At 43.2% G+C, this 26,263-nt stretch overlaps 1 protein-coding gene and 1 long non-coding RNA gene across 7 annotated transcripts in view; one reads left to right on the top strand and one right to left on the bottom strand.

Moving 5' to 3' along the window:
- The window catches only part of NT5E (5'-nucleotidase ecto), a 53,871-nt gene that overhangs the window by 17,820 nt on the left and 9,788 nt on the right, over nucleotides 1–26,263 (top strand). The window contains exons 3-8 of one of the 6 annotated variants that reach the window (XM_048845091.2): nucleotides 3,276–3,464; nucleotides 9,137–9,334; nucleotides 16,582–16,736; nucleotides 18,322–18,430; nucleotides 20,278–20,420; nucleotides 20,882–21,346. In XM_048845091.2, coding sequence (XP_048701048.1) covers nucleotides 3,276–3,464; nucleotides 9,137–9,334; nucleotides 16,582–16,736; nucleotides 18,322–18,430; nucleotides 20,278–20,420; nucleotides 20,882–20,998 — 911 coding nt within the window. In that variant the 3' untranslated portion in view covers nucleotides 20,999–21,346. Of the gene's footprint in view, nucleotides 1–3,275; nucleotides 3,465–9,136; nucleotides 9,335–16,581; nucleotides 16,737–18,321; nucleotides 18,431–19,321; nucleotides 19,461–20,277; nucleotides 20,428–20,881; nucleotides 21,347–26,263 lie in introns of those variants that run through there. The other 5 variants (XM_048845093.2, XM_075126565.1, XM_075126564.1 and 2 more) reach the window with 5 other exon arrangements.
- On the bottom strand, nucleotides 8,991–24,319 carry LOC142071529 (uncharacterized). The gene is made up of 6 exons (XR_012667606.1): nucleotides 24,043–24,319; nucleotides 19,349–20,102; nucleotides 15,985–16,132; nucleotides 15,025–15,225; nucleotides 14,162–14,281; nucleotides 8,991–13,423 (listed from the first exon to the last, which is right to left on the bottom strand). It is a non-coding gene; the product is annotated as an uncharacterized LOC142071529 (long non-coding RNA).

Raw genomic sequence — 26,263 nt, forward strand, 5'->3', positions numbered from 1 at the left:
CATATCCAGCTTCTCATCCACTGTCACCCCTAAGTCCTTTTCCGCAGAACTGCTGCCTAGCCATTCGGCCCCTAGTCTGTAGCGGTGCATTGGATTCTTCCGTCCTAAGTGCAGGACCCTGCACTTATCCTTATTGAACCTCATCAGATTTCTTTTGGCCCAATCCTCCAATTTGTCTAGGACCTTCTGTATCCTATCCCTCCCCTCCAGCGTATCTACCACTCCTCCCAGTTTAGTATCATCCGCAAATTTGCTGAGAGTGCAATCTACACCATCCTCCAGATCATTTATGAAGATATTGAACAAAACCGGCCCCAGGACCGACCCCTGGGGCACTCCACTTGACACCGGCTGCCAACTAGACATGGAGCCATTGATCACTACCCGTTGAGCCCGACAATCTAGCCAGCTTTCTACCCACCTTATAGTGCATTCATCCAGCCCATACTTCCTTAACTTGCTGACAAGAATACTGTGGGAGACCGAGTCAAAAGCTTTGCTAAAGTCAAGAAACAATACATCCACTGCTTTCCCTTCATCCACAGAACCAGTAATCTCATCATAAAAGGCGATTAGATTAGTCAGGCATGACCTTCCCTTGGTGAATCCATGCTGGCTGTTCCTGTTTCCTCTCATGCAAGTGCTTCAGGATTGATTCTTTGAGGACCTGCTCCATGATTTTTCCAGGGACTGAGGTGAGGCTGACTGGCCTGTAGTTCCCAGGATCCTCCTTCTTCCCTTTTTTAAAGATTGGCACTACATTAGCCTTTTTCCAGTCATCCGGGACCTCCCCCGTTCGCCACGAGTTTTCAAAGATAATGGCCAATGGCTCTCCAATTTTTGTAACTCTCTCCTTTTTTACTTGTACACCACTTTAGTGTATGAAGCCTTCAGTAGCTTTCAAAAGGTGATTCAGTTTCTACATACTGTGGTTTGTCAGAAATGACTTCGCAATCTGCAGTGCTGATAAACTCCTGGCTGAAATTGTGGGTTGGTGAGTTAACCATTAATCTAGTTGTCTTTCATCACTACTGCTTCCATAGTCACCTTCACAGTCTATTCATAACTATCACCATATTATAATCATAAATCTTTTGAAACATTGGGATGGAGGTTCCCATAGCGCTCGCTTTCTCTCTCTCCCTCAATAAGGATTGCTAATAAATATCTGGAAACAGTGGGTGAAGGCTACTTTAATAATTCATTGCACAAATGATGAAGCTATTAACTGGTAACTTTTTTTAAAGATGTCCTATGCACTACTAAATCCACCTGCCAGATTTGAGTCACCCTACTAGGTTTTTTCCTACAACAGTTGCCCAAATAGTGGTAAATAAGCAAGACCGTATTTATTTATTCGTTGTATTGTAAGATCTGTAGAATAGGGACCATGTCTCTGTATTTGTACTGTGAGGTGCTTAGCATGCATTTTGTGCTGCAAAATAGTAAATCACATTTTTGCGCATAACTTTTTATTTCGGTATCTTGATAACTTCTCCTGTCTGTAGAATAGTAGAAATATTCAATGGAGAACATTTGTCAACTATTTTATCCTTGGACACGTGCCTAATACTTTTGGCACCCAGCCCATTATCTTTTCTTCTTGTTAAAAAATAGTGCTGTTTGGTTGCCTTTTCTATATTTTCTTTCTAAAGTTTAAAGAAATTAGAAAACTTATTTCCTGTTAGTTTAACGCACTGAAAAAGAAATGATGGAATTGCTGAGCCACAAAGAAAAAGATGAATAACTGTTGTATAAAAAACTTTTTAAAACTAAATTTAAACTTTTGAGAAGTGGGTGACCAAGTACTAAGCAATGAGTTGTGTGTTTTATTTTGAATCCTGGGTTACACTTGGGCAACAACAGAACTGTTGCAATTTGAAAACTTACGTAGCCCCATAATACTGCTTTGTCAATGTTCCTTTGTTGCGGTAACTCTTTATTTCTTGAAACATTTAGCATTGGACTCTGGACTAGTTCTCACTCTCCCCTTTGCTATGCAATAGGCCAGATCTGTTGATCGCTGGGGTATGCTGCAAGGCTCCTGTATTCTCCCAAGATGCCTGGGAATGGAGGCAAATTGTGAGGGATGGGAGGTAGAATTAGTGTGGTTTATTTTCTAGTTGGTCATTTTTGGCCGGAGAGTTTAAGGGGAATTTGTTGATCTGTAACTTAGAAGAACGTATTTTAAAACTTTGTCAAAGGAACCTAGCACCTGGGATAGCTGCTCTTTTATCCTTTTTGTAGAAATCAAAAGTGTGACCGAGATACAGCAAATACAGTAGAGAGAGAGCGAGAGAGTGTACATGTTTATATTGTAAATGAAATTATTCTGAAATGATAAAATAGAAACATTTCAGAGAAACCATAAGATTTCTCAACACTGTGAGCTGGGTAAACATTACCCTTTTTAATCTCTATCTTTGGGTTCTCCCTTCAGTGAAGTAATTCCACTTCAGTCTTTGCTATTGCTATGTACCACTGACCGTCAGAAATCCTATGATTCATCTCATTCAATTAGATAATTTGCATATGGAAGGCAAGTAGGATTTGGCCCTGAGCCTGCAGATTTAGTGCAGCAGGACTCTGAGGGAACTGCTGTGGAAATAGAGAGGAGACAAACAAAATAAGCCAGGATGAGGGGAGATTTTTGTGGGAGAAGAATTAACGGGGAAGAAGAAGAAAGAGCCTAAGGAAAAATCAGTAGGAAGTAATATTGCAGAAGAATATTATATTTACACCCAAATGATGCATATGAGACAAACCTGAATGTAACTCTTTCTTCGTTCTAATGGCAGTCAAAAACCATTGGAACTTTGCTCTGTTGGCTGGTATCACCAGCATCTTTTCATGGAATTACAGCTTTGTTATATATAGTTGAGTGTATATAATTCAATTCATAAATGTTGGTAGACTGAGCACAAATGTTCATGTTGCTTATACAATACTTGAAAACACTGGCCAGATTAAAAGTCTGAACTAAATCCCAATAAAGCTAATTAAAAGACTCATTTGCTTCATTCTGTAAAGGAATGTGGGACCCTAGGGCCACTAAAATTCAGAGATCATTTAAACCTTTCACCCTAGAATCCCGTGTTTGATGGCGAAAATGGGCATTTAAATAATGAGAGAGGCCAGAGCTCCCAACAGTTTGTGGGACTCTGGCCATAGTCCATCAGCTGTTTCAATAATCTGATCTTGTGAAAACACAAGTATTTTTAGATACCTCATAAATATTAATCTCCTTTCTCTCTTCTTTTTTTTTTTAAAAAAAGGAACGGATATATACTTTGAAGATGAAATTGAAGCATTGCAGCCACATGTGAATAAACTTACCATGCTGGGAGTTAACAAAATTATTGCACTAGGACACTCCGGCTTCACTGTAGATCAAATGATTGCTCAAAAAGTGAGAGGAGTGGATGTTGTAATTGGAGGACATACAAACACGTTTCTTTATACAGGTATTACAGCTCTCAGTAAAGTGTTGCTTTTAACCAAAACTGATCATTAATTGAAAGAAAATTCTCACTGAACTGAGATGACTTTGTAAAAATGTTATTTACTTGTAACTAAGCACTGTGGCCAGTTCCTCAACTGCCATTTCAGTGGAACTACCTTGATTGAGAGCAGCTGAGGATCTGGCACCCTGTATGATTAAAACCAATCAACTATATGTAGTACATATCACATTGAGATGTAGTTCTTTTGCAGTCCTTACCATAAGCAAGACAAATGACACTGAGACTATGACACGAGTCCATTCCCAGTTTTTACATCCTCTGTGAGTAAGAAGTGTCCTAACTCTTTGAACTTATTCAGGATGACCTGTGCAACACAGACCCACTCCAACACAAACAGTAATGCTACTAAATTATTGCGCAGCTTGTTTAATAGTAGTCCTACATGACATTCTCATAAGAGAGACTACATTTCCCTAATTATGTGAAATCACTATAAAGTGAGTGTATAACTGGTTGAAAGATCGTACTCAAAGAGCAATTATCAGTGGTTCACTGTCCAACTGTGTGGATATATCTAGTGGAGTCCTGCAGTGGTCAGTTCTGGGTCTGGTACTTTTAACATTTTCAGTAATTACTTGGATACTGGACTGGAAAGTATGCTTATAAAATTTGAGATGATACCGAGCTGGGAGGAATAGGATTAGAATTCAAAATGACCTTGACAAATTGGAAAGTTGGTCTGAAATCAACAAGATGGAATTCAGTGAGGACAAATGCAAAGTACTAGATAATACTTAGTCCTGCAGATAATACTTAGGCTGCAGCTGTGTGCTAATTGGACCGCGGGTTGAGAACTGCTGGCCTAGGTATACTTGGTCCTAACTCCCGGGGGGGGGGGGGGATTTGGATGACCTCTCAAGGTCCCTTCTAGCCCTACATTTCTGTGATTCTAACATGTTTTACAAGTTTACTGAATAAGGGAGTAAATAAATAAAATATTTTAATTTACCTTGTCTATGATACATGCATTAAAGGAATCAGTGAAACAAATTAATCAATATAAAACAAGTCAGATTACTTGATTATTTTTCAAAATATCCTGTAGTTGATTGTTACCCTGTAGAACCTATTTCTGTATGTATAGGTTTTTAAAACATATGTAGTTTGTAATATTTGGTGGCCTAGTGATGGTATTATTTAGTCCATGAGGGAAAACATTTATTTTAAAAAAGAATTCCACTGATATTGGGTTTTAAGAGGAAGAAAATAAAATCTTAAACATTTCAGAAAAAAACACTTAGAAGTGTTTGAGACATGGATCTGTGTAGGGACAGATCCTGAATATATACCCAAAGTGACAGAAGAGTAGAAAATTTTTATGTTCTTGCCTACCCAGCTACTGCCAAGCATTGTGCTAGCATGAACGTTTGTCACACTGTGACAGAAAATGAAAAGTGCACAGACTGTCTTCCTATGCCTAAAAAAATTCCATTTTGAACATTGGCCCAGATTGTAGCTCTTATTTACAAAGTTCCATATATTCTATAGAAATTATACATGTGTGCAAACTGCGTGTGAGGAAAATGCATGGTGCTGTGGCATGCCGCAAAGACTTCTCAGTGTGAGTTTGGGATGGGCACAGTTAGTGAACGGTGACTCCACAAATAAGTTATGCAAGATCATCCCAAATGAGTACCAGTAGAACCTTTATCTCTCACTGTCACATTCTGTATATGCCTTAGGGAATTTTTTTTTTTTAATGCTACTAGGATTTTTTTCCCCTTCATTTGTCTGCTTGCTAAGATAGGTGACTAAGTTACCATGAGGCCAAATGTAGAGAGCCTCAGAAAAAGTTAAAAAAAAATCCACCTAAAATTTATTTTAAATGACCTTTTTAGGTAACAACATCAGTTTTAAAATCATAACATTATAGGACTTTTCAGGACTAGAAACAAGTGCATAGTTCCATTTGAAATGGAGAAATCACCCTTTGCAACATAATCTAAACTTCCATTTCTAGTCTTGCAGGGCTATGCGATTTCAGACTTTTAAAGGAAATGATATTTTTATTCATAAAAAAGTATGTAGTAGATTACAGATAACGATGGATCCCCATCAAACAAATAGTGCAAAACTGTAGGTAATATACTTATCTCTGCGTTTTGAAGAATGGTGTATATAAAAACTCTGTGCACCTATCCTGGAGAAAGGATCCTCATCAGCAGGTTACATGGGTTAGGAGCAAGCCAGATGGCAGAGGTAAGGATGATAGATGTTTTGGCTATACACTGCAGTGCTACTTGGTGTGTGTGAAAAGACTTGGGCAGTATAGATTAGCTGTCAGTACCACTTAGTGAACCTGTGTCACTTCAGAGTACTGTATGAAGCTTCTCTGTTTCATTGTTGTCTGAGCACAATGCTAGGAGCCAGAACTTCCTGAGTGTAACTTTGGGCAACTTGTCTGTGTGTAACTTTGGGCAAGTCACAGACTCTGTGTTGCCCACTCTGAGTACTTCTACTTCGCTCCCTAAGCTGGTCACTTTTTTTTTCTAATTTAAAACAAAAAAGAAATTTCAATGAAAAATCCTAGAGGAAAAAATTGACAAAATATTTATTTGAAGTTCTTTTCTAATCTTTCAGCCAACTATAGAGCTGGTCAGAATGTTTTGAATTTTGATTATTTCAAAAATACAGGAAAAACACAGGTGAGAGGAAGCTAGTGATTCCCCCCCCCCGTCTCGCCCCAAACACACCCCCACTTTAGAGGAGGGCCTCATTCTGTAGTGTGCTAATTGCCTTTAACTTCTGTTTGAAGACAACAGGGTGTGAGGATGCACAGGAGGCACTCAGGAGCTTTTAGTATAAGGCCTGGGTATTTTGAGGATTAATGTCTGCAAAGCAATTTGGAGGTGGAGATACATTACATATACAATGACGTCCTTTTATTATTAATACAATGTCATAGCAAGTCTATCAACTCCTCTTTGAGCTGAAAAGCAGTAACCAGTGGAGGGATTCAAAGTCAAGCTTCTGGACCTAAGCTGTTAAAACCCCTCACCACTCTGCCCCTGCTTACTCACCTGATCTTGTCTCTTGTTGGTTCACTTCCCCACTCTGGCTAACCCCACTGCCCCTGAATTAATCTGTAAGACCACTATACTCTTTCTTCATATCCCTCTAGCTTGTCTCGCAATATTGGCTCGGTTGTGGGAAAGTCTAAAATACTTGCTGTTACTCTTTTAATAATTTGTAGGTGGGGAAAAAAATTCCCAGAATTTTTTGCCGCTCCCCTGTCAACTTCACCTACACTTCCCCCTCTGGTGGAGTACCAGAGTCAATGGGAGAGTGCTCAGTGGTTGATTTATCGCGTCTTCACTAGATGCGATAAATCGACCCCTGCTGGATTGATTGCTCCAGAGGTAAGTGTAGACATGCCCTTATTTACTAACCCTTTTTCTAAGGGCAAGTCTATACTACTAAATTAAGTCGACTTAAGTTACATTGACTTACAGCCACCACAGTAATTAAACTGCTTTTGCATGTCCACACTGCGCTTCTTTTGTCTGGTGTGGGTCCTCACTAGGAGTGCTTGTACCAATTTAACTGGTAGTGTGGGTCATTGTGGGACAGTTTCTCAGAGACAGCAACAGTCAACATAAGCAATGTAATGTCTACACTGACACTTCGTTGACCTAACTACATTGACTTAAGTGTGACGTCACTCGTGGAGGTGGAGTTAAGTTGGTGTAGTGGGTGAGTTACATTAATGAGAGCTGCATTTTAGCATAGATATTTGCTGAATAAGGTCAATGTAAGCTGTCTTATGTTGACATATCTCTGTAGTGTAGACAAGGGCTAAGGAAGTGGTTGTCCTTTGGCATGCATTTTTTTTTTTACCAAGAATGTTGAACTCCTGTCAGCAGCCTATAAAGTTTCCACAAAATTGTCACAGAGTGTGACTTGACATCGCTCTTCCTTCTTGTTCCCTTTCCCTCTCTCTCCCTATTCCTTCAGATTCTGATTTCTTTTCCCTGTCCCAGTGTTCTAGGGACTCTTTTGGCAATTTCCCCTCATCTTAGTGTTATATATACACATTCTCTCTCTCTCTCTCTCTCTCTCTCTCTCACGTCTTTTCAATCTATTGAAAATAAGCACAACCCACATTTATTATTAATAAAAATAGCATATGAATAAAAGTGACAGTGGCTTGTTTTAAAGCAATCAAAAATAGTTGTAAGTCTCTGCCAAATTTAAGGTAGCCAGAAGAGGCATGTTTAAAAAAAAAAAAAAAGGAAATGTTCTATGAGTTACAGGAAAAAACGGCCCACATACCCAGCCATCACTGTGTAACTTGGGACCTACTTAACAGTGTGTGTTAAGTTAACTGTCCTGTTCCTTCTCACCACACTGCTGTTCCATTCCCCTCTCTCTTCCCCTGCAGTTTCTTCTCCATCAGCCTCTGCCTCCTTTTATTATTCTAGTTGTTTAGAAAGAATCACACCCTCGAGTTCTGAATTAAGAGATAGGAACCTTTGTAAGCAACACATGAATAACTTTAAACACAGAAACTACTTTCACACTCTACTTCATTGGTCTTGTTCACACATGAAGGCAAGAAATCCCCCTGACTTGGATATGAAATAATGCTTGTCTTGTAAACATGGAAGAAGTGGATAGCCTAAAATGACCTCTGAGAGCTGTCCACACCCAAATCCGCTCAAATGCATTATCTGTTCGGACAAAAAAAATTTACTTTGGCAGAGTCAAAGATTCTGCTTTGATTTTTGGAAATGCATACTCTGGCAGACAGCTACAAACATGCACTTGAGTCTTCTAGCAGCATTACAATTACATCTGGGAACTGTTCCAGGAGCTCCATTTGTCCTGCCCAACGTTCACAGACGTATGTATAGCTGGCAGAAGAGAGCTGACTCGGGGACCCAAAGTACAATTGTTGTTCTTCCCTTGTTTTCACAAATTATGTGGCAATTGGAATCTGGGACTGGAATGCTTTTCGTAGTGAGGTGATTTTCGGTAGAACCTTCAGACAAAAGTTTAATTAAAAGGAGTTTAAAAAAGTAGGAGGTGTTACTGTTTCTTACGTTATCCTCTGTAAACATATTTTTTAATGAAACAGAATCTAAGCCTTCAACTGAGAAGTGTGCGTGGAGCTTTGATAAGCCTCTTCTCCTTTTTGGATGAATATCTTATGATACAAAAGTACAAAGTCCATCTCATCAAGGAATAATATGATGACGTAGTAATTTGGTTTGGAGGACTCACCTGCTTAAATGTATGCTTTTTGGGCTTCGTGGTTCCTGAAAAATGTCACCTGAGAAGCCAATTTATCAATAAAGCAGAAGGCAAAAATCCAACAATTTATATATGATGGAAAAATCATTGTTCTTTTAAAGTTTTAATTCTCAGTTAATTGCTGTGAGTTAGAGATCTTACGGCAAAGTAAGAGGTTAAAATCAACTCAACTTTTTCACTTCTACAAGGAGAAAATACACCCTTGCACTCAAGTCCTGAAGAACCTTATTTTATTTCCAAATTATTACTTAATAGATATTAAATATTGCATATATTCTTTTAAGGAAGAAAAACATATTTGAAAGTCCTTGCTGATAATTTTCTAAAGATAAAATACTTGTGTGGTTATTTTGTTTCAGGCCCCCCACCTTCTAGTGAAATGCCAGCTGGCAACTATCCATTCCTGGTGAAGTCAGATGATGGGAGGCAGGTGCCAGTGGTACAAGCCTATGCTTTTGGAAAATATCTTGGTTATTTAAATGTAACATTTGATGATCAAGGAAAAGTAATTAATACATCTGGAAACCCTATTCTGCTAAATAGCAGTATTCCTGAAGGTATGTGAAACAGAGATTTGAGTTCCTATAGATCACCCAGCTAAACTTTTAGCTTTATTGCTTTTTTTAAAAGTAAAGTACAATGCTACAGGAGAATTTAGCATTCCTCTTAATTTGGTCATCTTTGGCATCAAGTTCTGGGTACATTATAATGCTATAACCTGCTTTCTTCACTGACTCCTCTCAGCAATCAAACAAGTTTCCAGTTTATCACATTTCAGGTGTTCGGGTTTTTTTGGGTCTATGTAAAATCACTAATAGCTTCCTCATGACATTCAGGTGATATATTTCCATGACATTTAGCATTTTTAGGAGACTCTCTAAACATTTAATCTTAATATTGCTTAAATGGGCATGAAGAGTAAACTAACATCTTATCCTTCAGAACAGAGTTTCCAGCAGGATGGGGAACTCTGGACTCTTGGTATCTCTGCACTTGGTTTGTGGACAAAGAAAGGGCTTTGATCTCTGAGGTTATCAAGCCAGCACTTTTCTTAAGCATTTCAGTTCACTCTAATTGTAAAAACAACTAAGTAGTTTTATGTGGGTTGCTCATGACCTTTTAAATACATTCAGGCAAAGCGCATCGATGTGCAAATGTAATATACAAAAAGAACATGTTTTTCATCAAACATCATAAAACTATGAACGAGGAAAATCCTTCCATGGTTTGTTTTGTAAATAGATCTCTCATACTTCCAGCCCAGCCACCCTGTTTATTTGTTTCATTTAGTGGTTGCTTCCTGTCTGATGTACAGATTACGAGTTCTCTGGGTGTGTATTCTTTGTTGCTTATCTGTTCGTTGCCTTCTACAGTGGGGCCCTGATCGTGGGTTGGAGCTCTTAGGCACTACCAGCATATAAATAGAAGAATAGGTCATTTCAAAATTGACATGGTGTTTCAGCTTTGCCAGTCACATGGTTTTCACAAATTTAATGAGTTTAATTAAACCAAGCCTTGAACATTATAGTAATTCTGCAATGTCAATGAATGTTATAATTCAGACTACTAGATATTTGCATGGTGAAGTATGCTTAATGTTTATATGTTGCTTGCAAATTAACCTTGTAACATGCCAAATGATGTACACAATACAAAATCATCAGAGAAATTGTATGATGGCTGTATCCAAGTTATGTTTGGTTTCTGAAAATAAACCATCAATTTGCTACTAATAGGACAGCTATGCATATAAAATTAATTTCTAGTTCAGTAATCCTATATGGTTATTTGCGTGATTATTGGTAAGATTGTTCAGTGCTGAAATATGCAAATAGTGTTTTAAACAAATTTGTAAGTCAGTGCTGCTATAACTAGGAGTAACTGAGATCATAAGTAAGAGAAAATTTAGTTTGAATATTTAAAAAAAACCAACCCTCTGCTGGACTGTGCAATGAGTCTGTCCGTCTCCCAAAGGACGTGGTAGAAGTCCCATTCACTGGCAGTTTAAAACAGGACTGGGCAAAAGTAATTGTAAATGTACTACAGGGAATAAATCCTGCAGTGGCAGGGGATCAATTCACTCACCTAACTGTATTTTCCCCTATTTCTAGATTTTATGATGATGAATATTGTAATCTTCTAACAATTAGGATCCTCTGTAATTTCACTCATCATTGGATTTCATGTAAAGTAAATTTTGATATTGTTCAATGAGCTCTCATGCAAGGAAAGGTTAATATATTTTAGAATCACTACGGAGCAAATTTTCCATAAAATTTGTATGAACGTAGGGTTCTAATTAATGGAAGACTTGTTCTTCTTTGAGACATGACGCTCATGTCCATTCCATGCTAGGTGTGTGTGCGTCATGAGCACAGTTACCAGAGATTTTTCCCTGTGTGGTAGCCATTGGGCCGGCTCTAGTGCCCTCTGGAGTTGCGTGCACATGCACCAGCATAAGGGGCACCTCCAGCCCCACTCCCTCTCAGTTCCTTCTTACCGTCCATGATGCTTGCCTGGAATGATCCTTCTTCATCTTGCAAGGCTTCTTTCCCAGAAGTGGTTTGGACTTCTCTGTCGTATATTGTATAGTTATTGGACTTAGTGTGTATAGTTTAGTTTATGTAATACCGTTAACAGTTGTCCCTGTCATCGAGGGGTTGGGCATGCCCCAGTCCCCGGGCTTCAAGCTGTGTGCGTCCTGTGGCAAGCTGATGCCAGTGAGTGACCCACACTCTAGCTGTCTAAAGTGCCTCGGGGAATCTCACGTTAAAGAGAAGTGCCAGATCTGCAGGTGCTTCAAACTGTGCACACAAAAGGACAAGGATATCCGTCTAAAAGCCTTATTCATGGAGGCAGTCCTCGGACCAGTCTTGGAGCCGAGCCACTCTGAATTGGTGCCAAGCACTTCATCTTCTATGAGAAGCGCTCCCCGTTACCGTTCTCCATCCTCTGTGCCAAGGAAGAAGCATAAGAAACAGTGCACCGAGAGAGGGCACTCTCCGGTGCCCAAGAGGGATGAGTAGGGAGTGACCAGCATAGTGAGACCCACACTGAGCCACTCGTCCTCCCCAGAGCCACTGATGGCTCTGGTGACTGCTGCCTAGAGTACCAAGTCCCGTCTGGGACCTGCCTCCGACTCCTGGGAGCAGCCATGGGACCACACGCCTGTAGACCCCTTCGACCCCAGAGGCTTTCCATGCAGCAAAGGACCTGATGTCTCTTCCAATGCCGCTGACCCCTTCAGGCCCCCTGCCAGCCAAGGTGACTGGGGATGGAAGTTCTCAAGGGGCAGTGAGCTTCACTGTGGCATCGATCACTGCTGTGCTGTCAAGGGGCAAACCTTCCATGGTCCCGATACAATGGTCGCCAGTTACCTAGAAGCATGTACTGCTCTGCCATGGGTCTCCAAGGGAAGAATCCTCTTCACAGTCCAAAAAGGAATCCTTTGCTCCACCTAATTCCTATTGGTACCCAGGCTACACACCAGACTTTGGTACCATCCCCCTAGTTCGTGCATGGCCACCAGGCCCCTGGGGTGGCAGTACTGGAATCCATGGAAGTTCCCCTGGTATTGGGCCCCCCTTCCCACCACTCAGACTTGGTGGTGTCCAAGAGGCAAGCTACCATTTTTTTCCTGTCCGGCACTGAACCTTGACTCCGGTACTCACCCTGGTGCTGAAGTCCAACAAATGGCCCCAATGGATGTGGTGGAGGTGGAGGAAGAGGAGAAAGCCCCTCCTCCGGTACAGGCCTCTTCCTCGTCATCCCTGGATGGGCCAGTTGCAGGCCCTAGTAATCCACTCCTGCCAGATGACTTCAGGGCCCACCAAGAGCTCCTAAAAAGGGTCGCTGCAAACTTGGGACTAGACATCAAGGAGCTCACGGAGTCTGTACACAGCCTAATTGACATCTTGGCTGCAGCGACTCCCTCCAGAGTGGCCCTGCCTGTTAATGAGGTGGTGATGTGACCCATCAGGGCACTATGGCAGACTCCTTCTCTGCTCCCCACCTCAAAAAGGGCAGAGAAGAAATACTATGTCCAAGCCAGTGGGTTTGAGTACCTTACTCAACACCCCCTCCCCTGGGGTCCCTGGTAGTGTTGGTGGCAAATGAGTGGGACAGATGGGGCAGTTGAGTGCTACCCCCAGACATAAAGAGGCCAAGAGGCCTGTTGGGACGTAAGGTTTATTTGATGGGCAGCTTCCAGTTGAGTATCTCCAAGCAGCAGGCTCTGCTGGAAAGATACAATTTTAACCTGTGGGACTCATTGTCCAAATTTAAGAATTGCCTGCCACAGGAGTTGAGGCAGGAGTTCACAGCCATCCTAGAGAAGGGCAAGGCAGTGGCCAGGATCTCCCTCCAGGAGGCTCATGATGCGGCTGACTCAGCAGCCAGGACTATGGTGTCAGTGGTCACCATGAGGTGCTGTTCATAGCTTCATTCATCAGGCTTTCCTCACGAAGTGGAGCAGTCCGTCCAGGACCTCCCCTTTGAGGGTACGTCCCTGTTCTCTGAACAGACGAATTCCAAGCTTCATGGCCTCAAGGGCCACCCTTCACTCCTTGGACCTTTACACTTATCCTGCCTCCAGGAAGCATTTTAGGCCCCAGTAGCCTCCCAGGTTCATGGCACCTCCAAGACCCCTACAAAAAAAAAGAAGGGTTATAAGCAACGCCAACCCCTACCTTCTGCCTCTGCCTCTGCCGGGCTTGCATAGTTATCCCAGCAGGGCCAGGCAGGCCTTTTGAAGGTACGCCCAAGGATGGTATACCGGTCTCGACACCAGATCCATCCCCCATTTTGTTTTTGGCCACCTTTCACCCTTCAGCCTAGTGTGGTCATATATAGCATCTGACCGTTGGGTGCTCAGCCCTATAACAGTTGGTTTCACCCTCCAGTTTTCTTCCACCGCTCCCCCCACCCCTCTTCAGTGACCTTTCTCAGGAGCAACTTCTTGTCCAGGAGGTGCAAGCCTTTTTATGTGTAGGGGCCATAGAGCAGGCTCCTCAATACTTGAGAATGGAAGGGGTTTTACTCCCGATATTTCCTCATCCCGAAGCCCAAGGGGGCGGTCTATGGCCCATCCTGGACCTGTGTCACCTCAACAAATATCTCAAACTGAGGTTCCGCGTGGTCTCCCTAGCCTCTTCATTCCCTCCCTGGATCCAGACTGGTACGCTGCCCTCGATTTAAAGGACACTTATTTCCACATTTCAATTTTCCATGGTCACAGGAGATTTCTCAGGTTTGTAGTGGGTCAGTGCCACTACCAATACACTGTGCTTCCCTTTGGCCCGTTGGCAGCCCCACGAGTCTTCACGAAGTGTATGGCAGTGGTAGCAGCCTCTCTCAGATGTTGAGGCATGCAAGTCTACCGGTACCTTGACAATTGGCTGGTCAAGAGTCACTCGTAAGCTCAGGTCCAGCACAGCATCAGTACAGTATGGGCTACCTTCCAGGCCCTGGGTCTGTTGATAAACGAGTGGAAGTCAACTCTGGTCCTGTTTCAGAGAATAGAATTCATCATGACAGTGCTCGATTTCACCCTCTGTAGTGGATTTCACCCAGGCCAAGGCCTACCTACCAAAGCCAGATTCTGAGCTATGTCAGACCGGATCTCCAATGTCACGACCCTCCCAGTAACAACCGCTCATGTCTGCCTCAAACTATTGGGACGCATGGCAGCATGTACCTATGTGGTACAGTACCCAAGGATATGCCTCAGACCCCTCCAGATGTGGTTGGCGTCAGTCTACTCCCCGAGAAGACATCACCTAGACTCAACACTCATGATTCCACCCCCCAGTCATCACTTTGTTGACCTGATGGAGAGACCCAGGATCAGTAATGGTAGGCGTACCCTTTGCTGCCCCTCAATCATCCATTACTCTAATCTGAGATGCATCAGACCTGGGGTGAGGAGCCCACCTTGGCAGTCTCAGGACTCAAGACCTCTGGTCCCAGGAGGAACTTGCCCTGCATATAAATGTCAGGTATGCTTGGCTTCCCCAGATCTCAGGCAGCGTGGTGCAGGTCCTGATGGACAACACTGATGCAGTGTTGTCCATCAGCAAGCAGGGAGGAGCACTGTGCCTTCAGCACTGTGCCAGGAGGCCCTCCAGCTATGGGACTTTTGCATGAAACACGCCATTCACCTTGAGGCATCACATCTCCCAGGAGCCCAAAATGCCGTGGCAGATCACCTCAGCAGATACTTTCTTCTCACCACGAGTGGTCTCTTTACCTGGAGGTTGTCAGTGTCATCTTTCAGAGGTGGGGGCTTCCCCTGGAGGACCTGTTTGCCACAAGGCAGAACAGGAAATGCCATCAGTTCTCCTCACTGAATGGGCACAGCATTGGCGACCTTTCCGATGCTTTCCAGCTCTCAGGTGTAGACCACCTACTGTATGCCTTCCCACCAATTCTATGGGTTCACAAGGTCCTCCTGAAAATCAAACAGGACAAGGCAAGTGGAACCGTTTCACTTGTTGGGCCTCTGAACTGAACCTCTCTCCACCCCAATCTTCTCTGCAGTCAACCATAGACTATCTGCTACACCTAAAACATCAGTGTCTCTCTCATATATTAAGGTTCACCTGGCAGCCATCTCTGCCTTCCACCCTCCGTAGTGAATGGCAGAATGGTGTTCTCCCACAAGATGATGGCTAGATTTCTCATGGGGCTGGAAACACTCTACCCTCAAGTTACCCCTGCGGACCTAAACCTGGTCCTGTCAAGGCTCATAGGGCCACCCTTTGAATCATTAGCATCGTGCTCTCTACTGCTCCTCCCCTCGTGATAGGTCACCACCTTGGTGGCAATTACCTCAGCCAGAAAGGTCTCTGAGATCAAAGCTGTGATGTCAGAATCCCCTTAAACAGTGTTCTCCAAGGACAAGGTCCAGCCTTGCCCCCATCCACCCTTCCTACCAAAAGTGGTGTTACAATTCCAGAACAACTAGGACATTTTTCTACGTCATCTTCCCAAAACCTCACAAGACCCGCAGAGGAACGGTGCCTTCATACGTTGGATGTAAGGTGGTCCCTCGCCTTTTATATTGAGAGAATTAAGTCCTTCTGCAAGTCCACCCAACTCTTTGTAGCAGTCGTGGAAAGACTGAGAGGGGTACCCATGTCATTCTAAAGAATCTCATCCTGGATAACTGCCTGTATCTGAGCTTGTTACGAGCAGGCAAAAGTTCTACCTCCAGGCACAGTGACTGCTTGTTCCACAAGAGCCCAGGCTTTGTTGGCAGGATTCCTTGCACAGGTACTTATCCAGGACATTTGCAGAGCTGCGACCTGGTTGTGTGTTCAGACCTTCACTTCTCACTACGCCATCACCCAGCAGGCCTGCAATGTGCCAGTTTTGGGAGACAGTGTTGCAGTCAGCATGTCCATGAACTCCAAGCCCACCTCCAGGGGTACTGCTTATGGTAGTTGACTCACGTAATAGACATGAATAAGCACTTGAAGAAAAAACTGTTACTAACCTTTTGTAACTGTTCTTCAAGATGTGTTGCTCATGTCCATTCCATGACCCACCCTCCTGCCCCTCTGTCAGAGTTATCGGCAAGAAGGAACTGAAAGGTGTGGGGTCCGGGGGTGCCCCTTTTACCAATGCATATGCACATGACTCCTGAGGGCGCTAGTGCCGGCCAACGGATACCACTGAGCGGAAAAACCTCCAGTAACTGTGCACACACACCTAGCATGGAATGAACATGAACAACACATCTCGAAGAACAACAGTTACAAAAGGTTAGTAACCATTTTAACCTCATTCTATGCTTCTATTTTAGATAGAGTCTTGAGAGAAGAAGTTGACAAGTGGAAGATACAGCTAAATAATTTTTCTTCCCATGTGATTGGGAAAACTATAGTTTACCTAAATGGTACAAGTCAGGCATGCCGTTTCCAAGAATGCAACATGGGAAATTTGATTTGTGATGCCATGGTAAGAAACCACAGACTATAATTTAATCTGAATTAGTATTTGAGGGCTTTGGGACAATTCAACTTTAGTGGACTCTAGAGAGTTCTATGATTCTTAGGGTTTTGTATTGCTTTCATGTTAAAGACTGGTAGTAGTGAGATCCCTAGCAGAGTTCATAGAATTCTGTGGCAGCAGTTACTCCTTTTAGAAGTGTTTGACATAGAAGATCTACCAGTTCCTGGATAGGTCTGGAATGTGCTTAGTTCTCCCTTTTGGACTTTGATCCTGAGAGTCTCAAAACTCCCACAATACCCATTAAAGTCAATGAATAGCTCTCAGGAACTCACTGCTATGCAAGTTTCTGGATGAAACTCCTTATGTGGGGCCAGGGCTGTTCTCAATAGAGCAAAAAAGAGAACAGATCAGAAATTGTTCATTTATCCCTGGCACTTGTTGCACAAAGTTGTGTGGATACTGCAAACTCTCTGGGAATAGTCATTTGAATATTTAATCAAATTTGCTATGATTATTAGTATTGTGGATGGTGCCCAATATTCACAGAAGGCCAATTTCTGATTCATAAACAAGTTTTTATGCTGAAAATTTGCTGAAGAACTAAGGCAATTCCAGTACAGTGATCGCTGCTTTCTCTTCCCTTCAGTCACTATGTTTGTAATTTACCTGACAAAGATACTAGATTAGTCTGGTAATGTTTATTCTTAAATCAGGCTGATTATTACCTCCTTATTCTATAGCAGTCTTTTGATTCTCTTGCTGTGTGTGTTTTTCATTACTTTACTAGAGATAAATGCAGGAGGATCTCGTGCAACCATTCAGACTTAAGTCAGGGTCTAATTTGGTCCTCTGAGCAACAGGTATATAGATTGGGCTTTACTTTTTGGAAAAATCTGGAGGAAAGCAAATGGAGTGCAATCTTCTAGTTCTCTACCTTCCCAGGATTTTTAAGACTGTTTCAAATATTAAATGCTAGTGATACAGTAAGTTGCTCTGTCAGGTCCCTTAATAATCTTGAAGGCACATCATTAGACTGATTTTATGTGTTTAGATTTTCTAATTATTCCCCTTCAAGGTTTTAATGAGCAGCTATATTTAAGGTCTCTGACATTGCCTAATCCTTGAGATAGGTGTAAATTATTGCTCTGTAATTTCAACATTTTCTGAAATAACACATCACCCTTTACTTTTCCTTTATGACACTGTCTACGAATCATCCCTTCCTTCATTTAGTTTTGGCTTTAGAGGGTGAAATTTAGGTTTCTATCTCCTATAATGTCACACTCTGGTTTTCAAAGAATACCAGAGATTGCAGGGAGAAAAGACAGAGGGGCTTATTTTTAAACTTGATTTGTTCGTAAAAATAATAAATAATAAAACTGTGGATGCAGAATTATTAAAAGTTTGTTCTTTAAGATAACTGTAAATGGCACAATTGATTGATTTTCTCCCTAACTGCTGGGGAGAAATACAGGCCTACCAACCTGGAAAAAACTCCCAGAAACTCAGATTTTGTAACTTGTAAAATTCCTACATATAAATTAAGCAAAGATGAAAAAGTGGTTAAAAATATTTTATGCTAATGTTACAGATTTACAATAATCTCAAACATCGAGATGAAAATACATGGAATCATGTTTCAATGTGCATCATGAATGGTGGTGGGATACGGTCACCCATTGATGAACGCAACAATAATGGTAAGTTAGCTTGTTTAATGATGCTTTCTATACTGTTGCCTGTACTTTTACATATTTTGCTATCCTGCACTATACCAATTACAAAGAACAGTTTTTCTGGATTCAGGACTATGGCCCTAATCCTGCCAATGCTTATAATTTTTAGTTCATGTCAGTAGTTTCACTGGAACCACTAACATGCATAAAAGTTAAACACATTGTATACATAACTGATTCTGAAACACAATCAGAAACAACTAATATCTATATTTCAATGCTTGAGGGTGCACAGTGTAGTCCCAGAAGTAACAAATTAATTGAGCAAGCACCAATAGAATACTGGAGTTTAAGAATAATGAATAATAATCTCTCAATAGAGTTTATCCATTTTAGTATTTTAGGCATTATCAAAATTGAGTTCCACCAACAGATAAAATTGGATCATATAAAAATCTGAAATAACTTACAGCCATACTACCTCCTGTAAGTCTGGCCTAGACACGTAGGCTGCATCTGCACTGAGGCTATTCTCAACTTCTCCCAGTTAGTCTAGCACTAATGCAGCTGCAGCCATGCTGGCATTGGTGACAGCACTAGCAGGGTTTGGTCACTGATGTTTTTACCACTATGGCTTGTCATTACGCTCAGAAGAAGTGGAGATGGTATTCTTCACTTCCTATTTTAAACTTCTGTAGGGAGGCTATGTCTGTTAGAAACCTCTTATGTTCTGCCACACAGGTAAGTGAATTCTGTATACTCTTATGGTGCCATAAATTCAGTCTAATATTATAAAATCGAAGAACAATTTGTTTTAATGTTGGATAACTCATTCTGTAGGACTGCTATAGCAATTGAAAGTAACTGGATAAACTGGCTAAATTTTGTAAGAACTTCTGTTTTTCTTGTCCCCAGATTGACAGGTAGCCATTTTCCACTTACCTTCTTTCATATGGCAAGAGAGGTGATTAACAACGTTCAAATAACCGAATTCAGAGTAGTGAGCCAGCAGGTAGCGTGGGAAGTGGCGTGGTGTAAATTCTGAGATGTCGCTGGCAAACATTGAAGCAAGTATTCATTTACAGTGTGGTCCGTCATTTGCGACTGGTGTCCAGAGTCATTTGTGCGCTGTTTCCAGGGTAGGCTGAAGCCTGGAAGTACGTTTTGTGGAGTTGGCAGTAAGGTGATTGCTTGGGACATTGGCATTGTCCCAGAAATCTTTCCTGTGCGCCTCAGGATTGCATGACGATGCTTTAAGGGCTTTAGCCTGATCCGAAAAAGGCTTGTGATATTTCAGGCATATCTTTGGGAAGTTCTGGAAGTCCTCAACAGTGTCTGTGTCCTTCTCCTTGAGAACTTTTGGAAAATAGTCATACATAGCATGGGACAGACCTCCTACATTAAGTAGGTACACGTGTAAAGCTGGTCCAATGGTTTTCTGATTCTGTCCCAGACAAGGACTCTTGACAGATTTGTGCATTACTTATCCATAGCAGGAGATCAACAAACTGACATCTGGTAGCCTTTTGACAATATTCATTGTGTTCATTATTAATATGTAGCAGAAGCACCACATAAAGGTTGTCGCCTTGCTCCCATTTCCACTAGTGAAGCTGCAGTATAGGTGGGTTATGTGCATCACACATAAACAGAGGTAGAAAATCCTTAGATATGTCTAGCTGGCCAGTTTGGAAAACTGAGACACAGATCAAAAGACTGAGTCTATACTGCTGTACTATGAAATGACACTGCTTCAAATGATACACGGCTTTATAGGTTATGTAGCACACTATTAAGTGATCTTAAACAAGATATGTAAGGTGCTTTATTATGAAGAACATTTGTTTACATAAAGTGTTGTTCTATCCAAGGTACTATTACGATGGAGGACCTGCTTGCTGTGCTGCCGTTTGGAGGTACTTTTGATCTGATGGAGTTAAAAGGCTCCACTCTGAAAGAAGCATTTGAGCACAGTGTGCGCAGACATGGACAAGGAACTGGCGAGCTGCTGCAGGTTGGGGGTTAGTTACTCTCTTTTTTTATTAATTATTATTATTCTCTTTCCAATATAGCCATACTTCATGCTGCCCGTATTGGCATTTATACCTCTGGGGAACCAGCTGCACTGCCTCAAATGGAAATGAAATAAAATTGAAAATACATTTATCTTCATGCTAGTTCTATGCACCATTCTGTTGCACAGCTTCTCTCCTCCTTCATCACTAATGAAATCTAGAGGCAGGTCAGTGTTGTTGCTGGAGACTACAGGACTAACTTCTCCCCCATGCATCCGACGAAGTGGGTATTCACCCACGAAAGCTTATGCTTCAATACATCTGTTAGTCTATAAGGTACCACAGGACTCTTTGCTACTTCTCCCCCTTTGTTCAGGCTACTAGATTTTTTGCCTCCGGGAGTGGAACAAGTTGGCAGTTCAATTTCCCCCACCATTTTGGTTTTTTTTTTTTTTCATAGATACTAAGGTCAGAAGGGACCATTGTGAGCATCTACTTTGACCTCCTGCACAACGCAGGTCACAGAATCTCACCCACCCACTCCTGCGAAAAACCTCACCTATGTCTGAGCTATTGAAGTCCTCAAATTGTGGTTTAAAGACTTCAAGGAGCAGAGAATCCTCCAGCAAGTGACCCATGCCCCATGCTACAGATGAAGGCGAAAAACCTCCAGGGCCTCTGCCAATCTGCCCTGGAGGAAAATTCCTTCCCGACCCCAAATATGGCGATCAGCTAAACCCTGAGAATATGGGAAAGATTCATCAGCCAGATACTATAGAAAATTCTTTCCTGGGTAACTCAGATCCCACCCCATCTAACATCCCATCACAGGCCATTAGGCCTATTTACCATGAATATTTAATTATCAAAACCATGTTATCCCATCATACCATCTCCTCCATAAACTTATCGAGTTTTAAACTTTTTATTTTGTATTCATTGTTGTGCGGCTGCAACATTAGTCTTCCCCCTCTTCCCCTGGATCAGGTAAATAGCAGCATGGTGGCTTCAACCACATGCACCTGTTGTTCCACTGCTTCTCTGCAGGACTCCTCTGCCCTCTCAGTCCCTGGCTAAAACTAAGTGATGTTCCCTGTGTGAGGCAGCACTTAGATCAGCATGGGCCACATGTGGCCTGCGGAACCATCCTGCCCAGCCCTTGAGCTCCTGGTCGGAGAGGCTAGCCCCGGCCCCTCCTCTGCTTTCCCCCCTCCCCCGCAATCTCATCTCACACGCTCCGGCCTGCTGCTCCTGCCGGGTAGTGCAGCAGTGTGGCTGCGAGTTCCTGCCACTCTGAGCGGCATGGTAAGGGGGCGGGGAGCGGGGGGATTGGATAAGGGACAGGGGGTTCTGGGGGGCAGTCAGGGGACAGGGAGCAGGGGAGTTGGATAGGGGGTGAGGTCCCAGGGAGCGGTGAGGGGCAGGGGTGTGGATAGGGGTCGGGGCAGTCAGGGGACAGGGAGCATATGGGGTGGGGTCCTGGGGGGCAGTTAGGGGCAGGGGTCCCCGGAGGGGGTAGTCAGGGGACAAGGAGCAGGGGTGGCATTGGATGGGTTGGAGGTTCGGAGGGGAGCAGTCAGGGGATGGGGGCAGGGACCAGACTGTTTGGGGAGGCACAGCCTTCCCTACCCAGGCCTCCATACAGTTTCACAACCCCGATATGGCCCTTGGGCCAAAAAGGTTGCCCATCCCGACTTAGATGCTCTACTGAGGGCAAATTGTGCCCTGCCTGTTCCCAACCAGCTGAGCCCCACGCTGCCAGATACAGAGCTCAGAGTCAGACCAGCAGCTTGGGTCCCCATCCTGCCCCAAGGAGCCGTGACTCTAATGCAGAAAAGCCCTGAGCATCTGGGGAGAGTGAAGGATGCTACCCAGCCAGCTCAGGAGGTAGGTTGCTCAACGGACCTGTGCCAGAGGAAGAAACCCCCCTCAAAGGAGCTACAGTCCCTCCCTGACCCCCGGCCACTGAAGTGGGGTCTCTTCTCCCTGAGGGAAAGAAAAAAGGCTCCTATAAGCTCTCCTGCTTCTCCCTGTGAATTGAGGGATTCTTATGATGTTCAAAAGTAAGTCTGGCAAACTCCTCATGGGTCCCAAAAAGGCAAAGCAAGCATCACCCTTTTCAGCGCAGCAGTTAATATTGTCAGTGAACAATGGCTGCAAACAGGAGTTAAACTCTTCCTTTGCCTTCCCCAAGGCAGTGTCTGCTGGGGCTCTTCTGCTACACAGAGGCTCTTGCAGTGTTCTGTATCATGCTCACCACCTCTTCCCCCACCCTACAGCATGTCTGGGCTAGCAGAGGAGCCCATCCTTCCACTGCAGTCCTGCCTCAGGAATTGTGGCTGTCTGGCCTTCCACCCACAACCATCACTCTGCCAGGGACAGGGACTCAGATTTCACGCAGCAGCAGAATGGAATTGTGCCTTCTGATCATCAGCCATAAATATGGTGACCGGATAGCAAATGTGAAAAATCAGGACGGGGGTGGGGGGTAATAGGTGCCTATATAAGACAGCCCCAAATATCAGGACTGTCCCTATAAAATCAGGACATCTGGTCACCCTAGCTATAAACCCTTGAACTGCCCGAAAATGGCTTGGAAGCTGGAAGGTAGGAAAGAGTCTCTCACTCCCCATCCTCCTCCTCATGACTGTCTCCACATTAAAGCCTTAAAAGTACTTCAGGCAGTCTGACCAGAAGAGATAAGGATTCCGCTCCCAACCACGCTGCACCATCATGGGGTTACGGAGGTGTAAGTGTGAGATCCCTTCCCATGTTCAAAATGATCCTGACTGATTGCCTGACTGTACGGTGGGGGAATGGGCACCACAGGCATGGGATGCCTAACATGCACTAATGTGCTGCACATTAACTAGTCCACATACACCATTAGTGCTCACGAAGAGTTCCCTCGTGTGTGTTAACAGAACTAAGTTAAAGCACACTAGGGCACTTCTCGTATGCCCCCAGCAGGGTCCACACGGACCAAATAATGTGCATCATATTAGTGAATGTTAGAAATCCTAACCTTATCCTGTCTACACAGTGGTGTAATGGGCAAGATCTGAGTGAAGACCCGAGTGGTACTAGACTGCTCCTACTTACTTGGGTGCTGCTAGCGAGGCTGGAGGAGCAATGCAGGCAGCCTTTCAAGCTCCCCTTAGCAAGCTATTCCCACAATCAAGATGTGTACCAGTAGCCTTCCTTGGTGGTGTGATCCTCCAGACCAGGACAGATACCAAGCTACCTCCCGCCTCTAACATCCAGGGCAAGTACCACGCACACATCACCAAAGAACCTCCCTCCCCCTCAAATAAATAAATAAATAAACAAATACCCTGCAAGACTTTTTCAGTACAGGATGCTAGTGGCTAGCAAGGAACTCATTAATTTAGTAAAATGCCATATTAGATACAGTTTCTCATGGATACCTCCCTAGTACATCATAAGATCCAAATGTTGACTCCTCATTAAAACCAAATGTTAACCATAAATTCCTATATTAAGTCCAAAGGCCAAATGGTATTTTATACAATTGCTCTAAACATGCCTAACAGCCTGAAAATAAAGTCACTACACCCAGTACAGTAACAAAGTATTCATGGACATGATCATTATACTTACAAGTAGGCCAGGCCTAGGGAAAGCCATCTCATTCGGGCAGATCAGGTAGGGTCTGACAAAGAACCCGCAAATTCAAAACTCTTTTTATACCCTTTAACAAACAAGTGATGTCATTGCCAGTTACTGACTTCAGCTAAAAAACCAATTTGAGACCATTCCTTCTTAGTTCCAGTCTTAATTCAGATAAGATTTACAACCACCATTCTTCCCAAGGCCTTTCTGGCCAAAAGTCTTCCATTGCACCTAGCTTCAGATAGGCTCTACTTTTACAATAATGCTGGTCTGTGGGGTGGGAATGTTTATGTTGGTTCCTTTTTAGACAGATTCCCTGTCTTATCTAAAACCACCTGCAGTCACCCTTATCAGCCAGAGGCCTTCTTTTTAGAAGCATTCCCTTATCTCAGTTATTCTTTGAGCCAAATATCCTATCTACTTCATTCCTTCTGGCCTTATCACTCATGGTTTTCAAGGCCCCCCTTCTGCTTGTGAGTCAGGGCCTTTCTTTGCAACACGCATATATTTCCTTAACAACACTTAAGCTGACTCATTCTTCAATTTCATATTTATAGTACAAACAGAAACTTCCAAGGAAGCCTAGGTAGGTTTTCTTCCAAACCAACAGAATCCTCAGTATGACGGGGGGAAAAAAGCATTTGTGTACAAGAGCTTACAATTCCACCATAAGATTCTTCCTTCTGATTCATCCTCTGCATCCCGAGTCTTAAGTGGCTGGTAGTAGTCACAGCAAAGCACAGGTCACACATTAATCCTATACCCCTGCATAGATAGCATACCAATCAGTACCCTGTGCAGGGAAATTGACCACTAGGCCTGACCATCCCCATCACAGTTTCTGATAGTCTGAGCTGTGGCAGCCTAGTGGTTGGAGCCAGGGGGACAGAGCCAAGATCAGGAGTCAAGAACAGTGTTGGAACAAGGCCAGAGTAAGAGCAAGGCAGGGACAGGATGAGGAACAAGGCTGGAGCAAGAGGAAGCCTGGAGCAGGCTAAGGCTTGTGGATTCTGTCTCCGCTATCAGGTAGAGAAGAGTTCCAACTCATGAAGTGATGGTGAGCGGACTGAGTTGCTGTTTCTCTTGTGAGGCTGTCCTGAGAGTCACAAAACCAACTCCAGGCATGTGGCTTGGCTGGAAACTAGCACAGGAATGAGTCATCTACGCATCTGGTTTAATCAGGCTCTGGTTCAGGGATGACTCATCGCCTTACACAGACTCAGTCATAACTGGAAAGCTGCTGGAAAGGATTCATAGCTACAAGTCCTTCAAAATCAAGAAGAGCTTTTGATCCCAATGCAGAAAATTGCTCACCCAGATGTCAAAACAGACATGGCTCTGGTTATAATTTTACCATAATGGTAAAGATTTGCAAAGATCCAAAACTTTGCATCAATCACATCCTGAGGGGGTCATCAGTAGCCAGTTATCTCCAATGAGTAGGATTGCTGGTATCGTCCATCAGCTCCATCCCCTGAGTAGGTTTCTGAAAATGTGCCTGAAGAAATTCTTTGAGGACCTAGAAACATGTTATTGATGCAGTGGAAAATGAGGTGTCATTCTGAGATCACATCTGAAGGCCCCTTTGTGCGCAGATAGGTGCAAGCAACATGCTGAGAGTCAACCGAATTTTCACTCTAGACCTTGCATACTCACTCTGGAAGCAAGCCTGAGCGGGAAGCATATTTGGAAGACAGACTTCCAAAATCACAGAGTACACATCCCTTTAGTTCACTTTGATAGCACTGTCAGAATGTGTCTGGACAAAAAACTAAAAACCACAAACATGGTCATATGGAATTGGACCAATAGTCCATTAAGTCCATTATTGTCTATGACAGTGGCTAGTCCAGCTGCACCAGTAGAAGGTGTAAGAGACCACCTAGCAGGCATTCACGGAGAAGTCTCTTACTACCTTCCATTCAAGGTTGTCTTATGATTGATTGTATCCCTTCCAAAACCAGGGAGTAACCAGAAGTCAAAGTTTCTCTGTGGGAATGGAAATAATGTCCTGGTTGGAAAACAACCTGCTGTCTTTCAGGACAGCTTACATAAAGCTAAAGGGAGAGCTGAAGGTCTCCATTGGCCCAGAAGGCACTTTGGACTTGCTAGATAGTCAAGGACCCCACATTGTACCTGATGAAGAGACCAAATCTCTTGAAGCAGAGATTCCTTCATTCAGACCAGGAACACTTACAGTTAACAGCCT

Source organism: Caretta caretta, chromosome 3 (genome assembly GCF_965140235.1).
Source record: "Caretta caretta isolate rCarCar2 chromosome 3, rCarCar1.hap1, whole genome shotgun sequence".
NCBI classification, from domain to species: Eukaryota; Metazoa; Chordata; order Testudines; family Cheloniidae; genus Caretta; species Caretta caretta.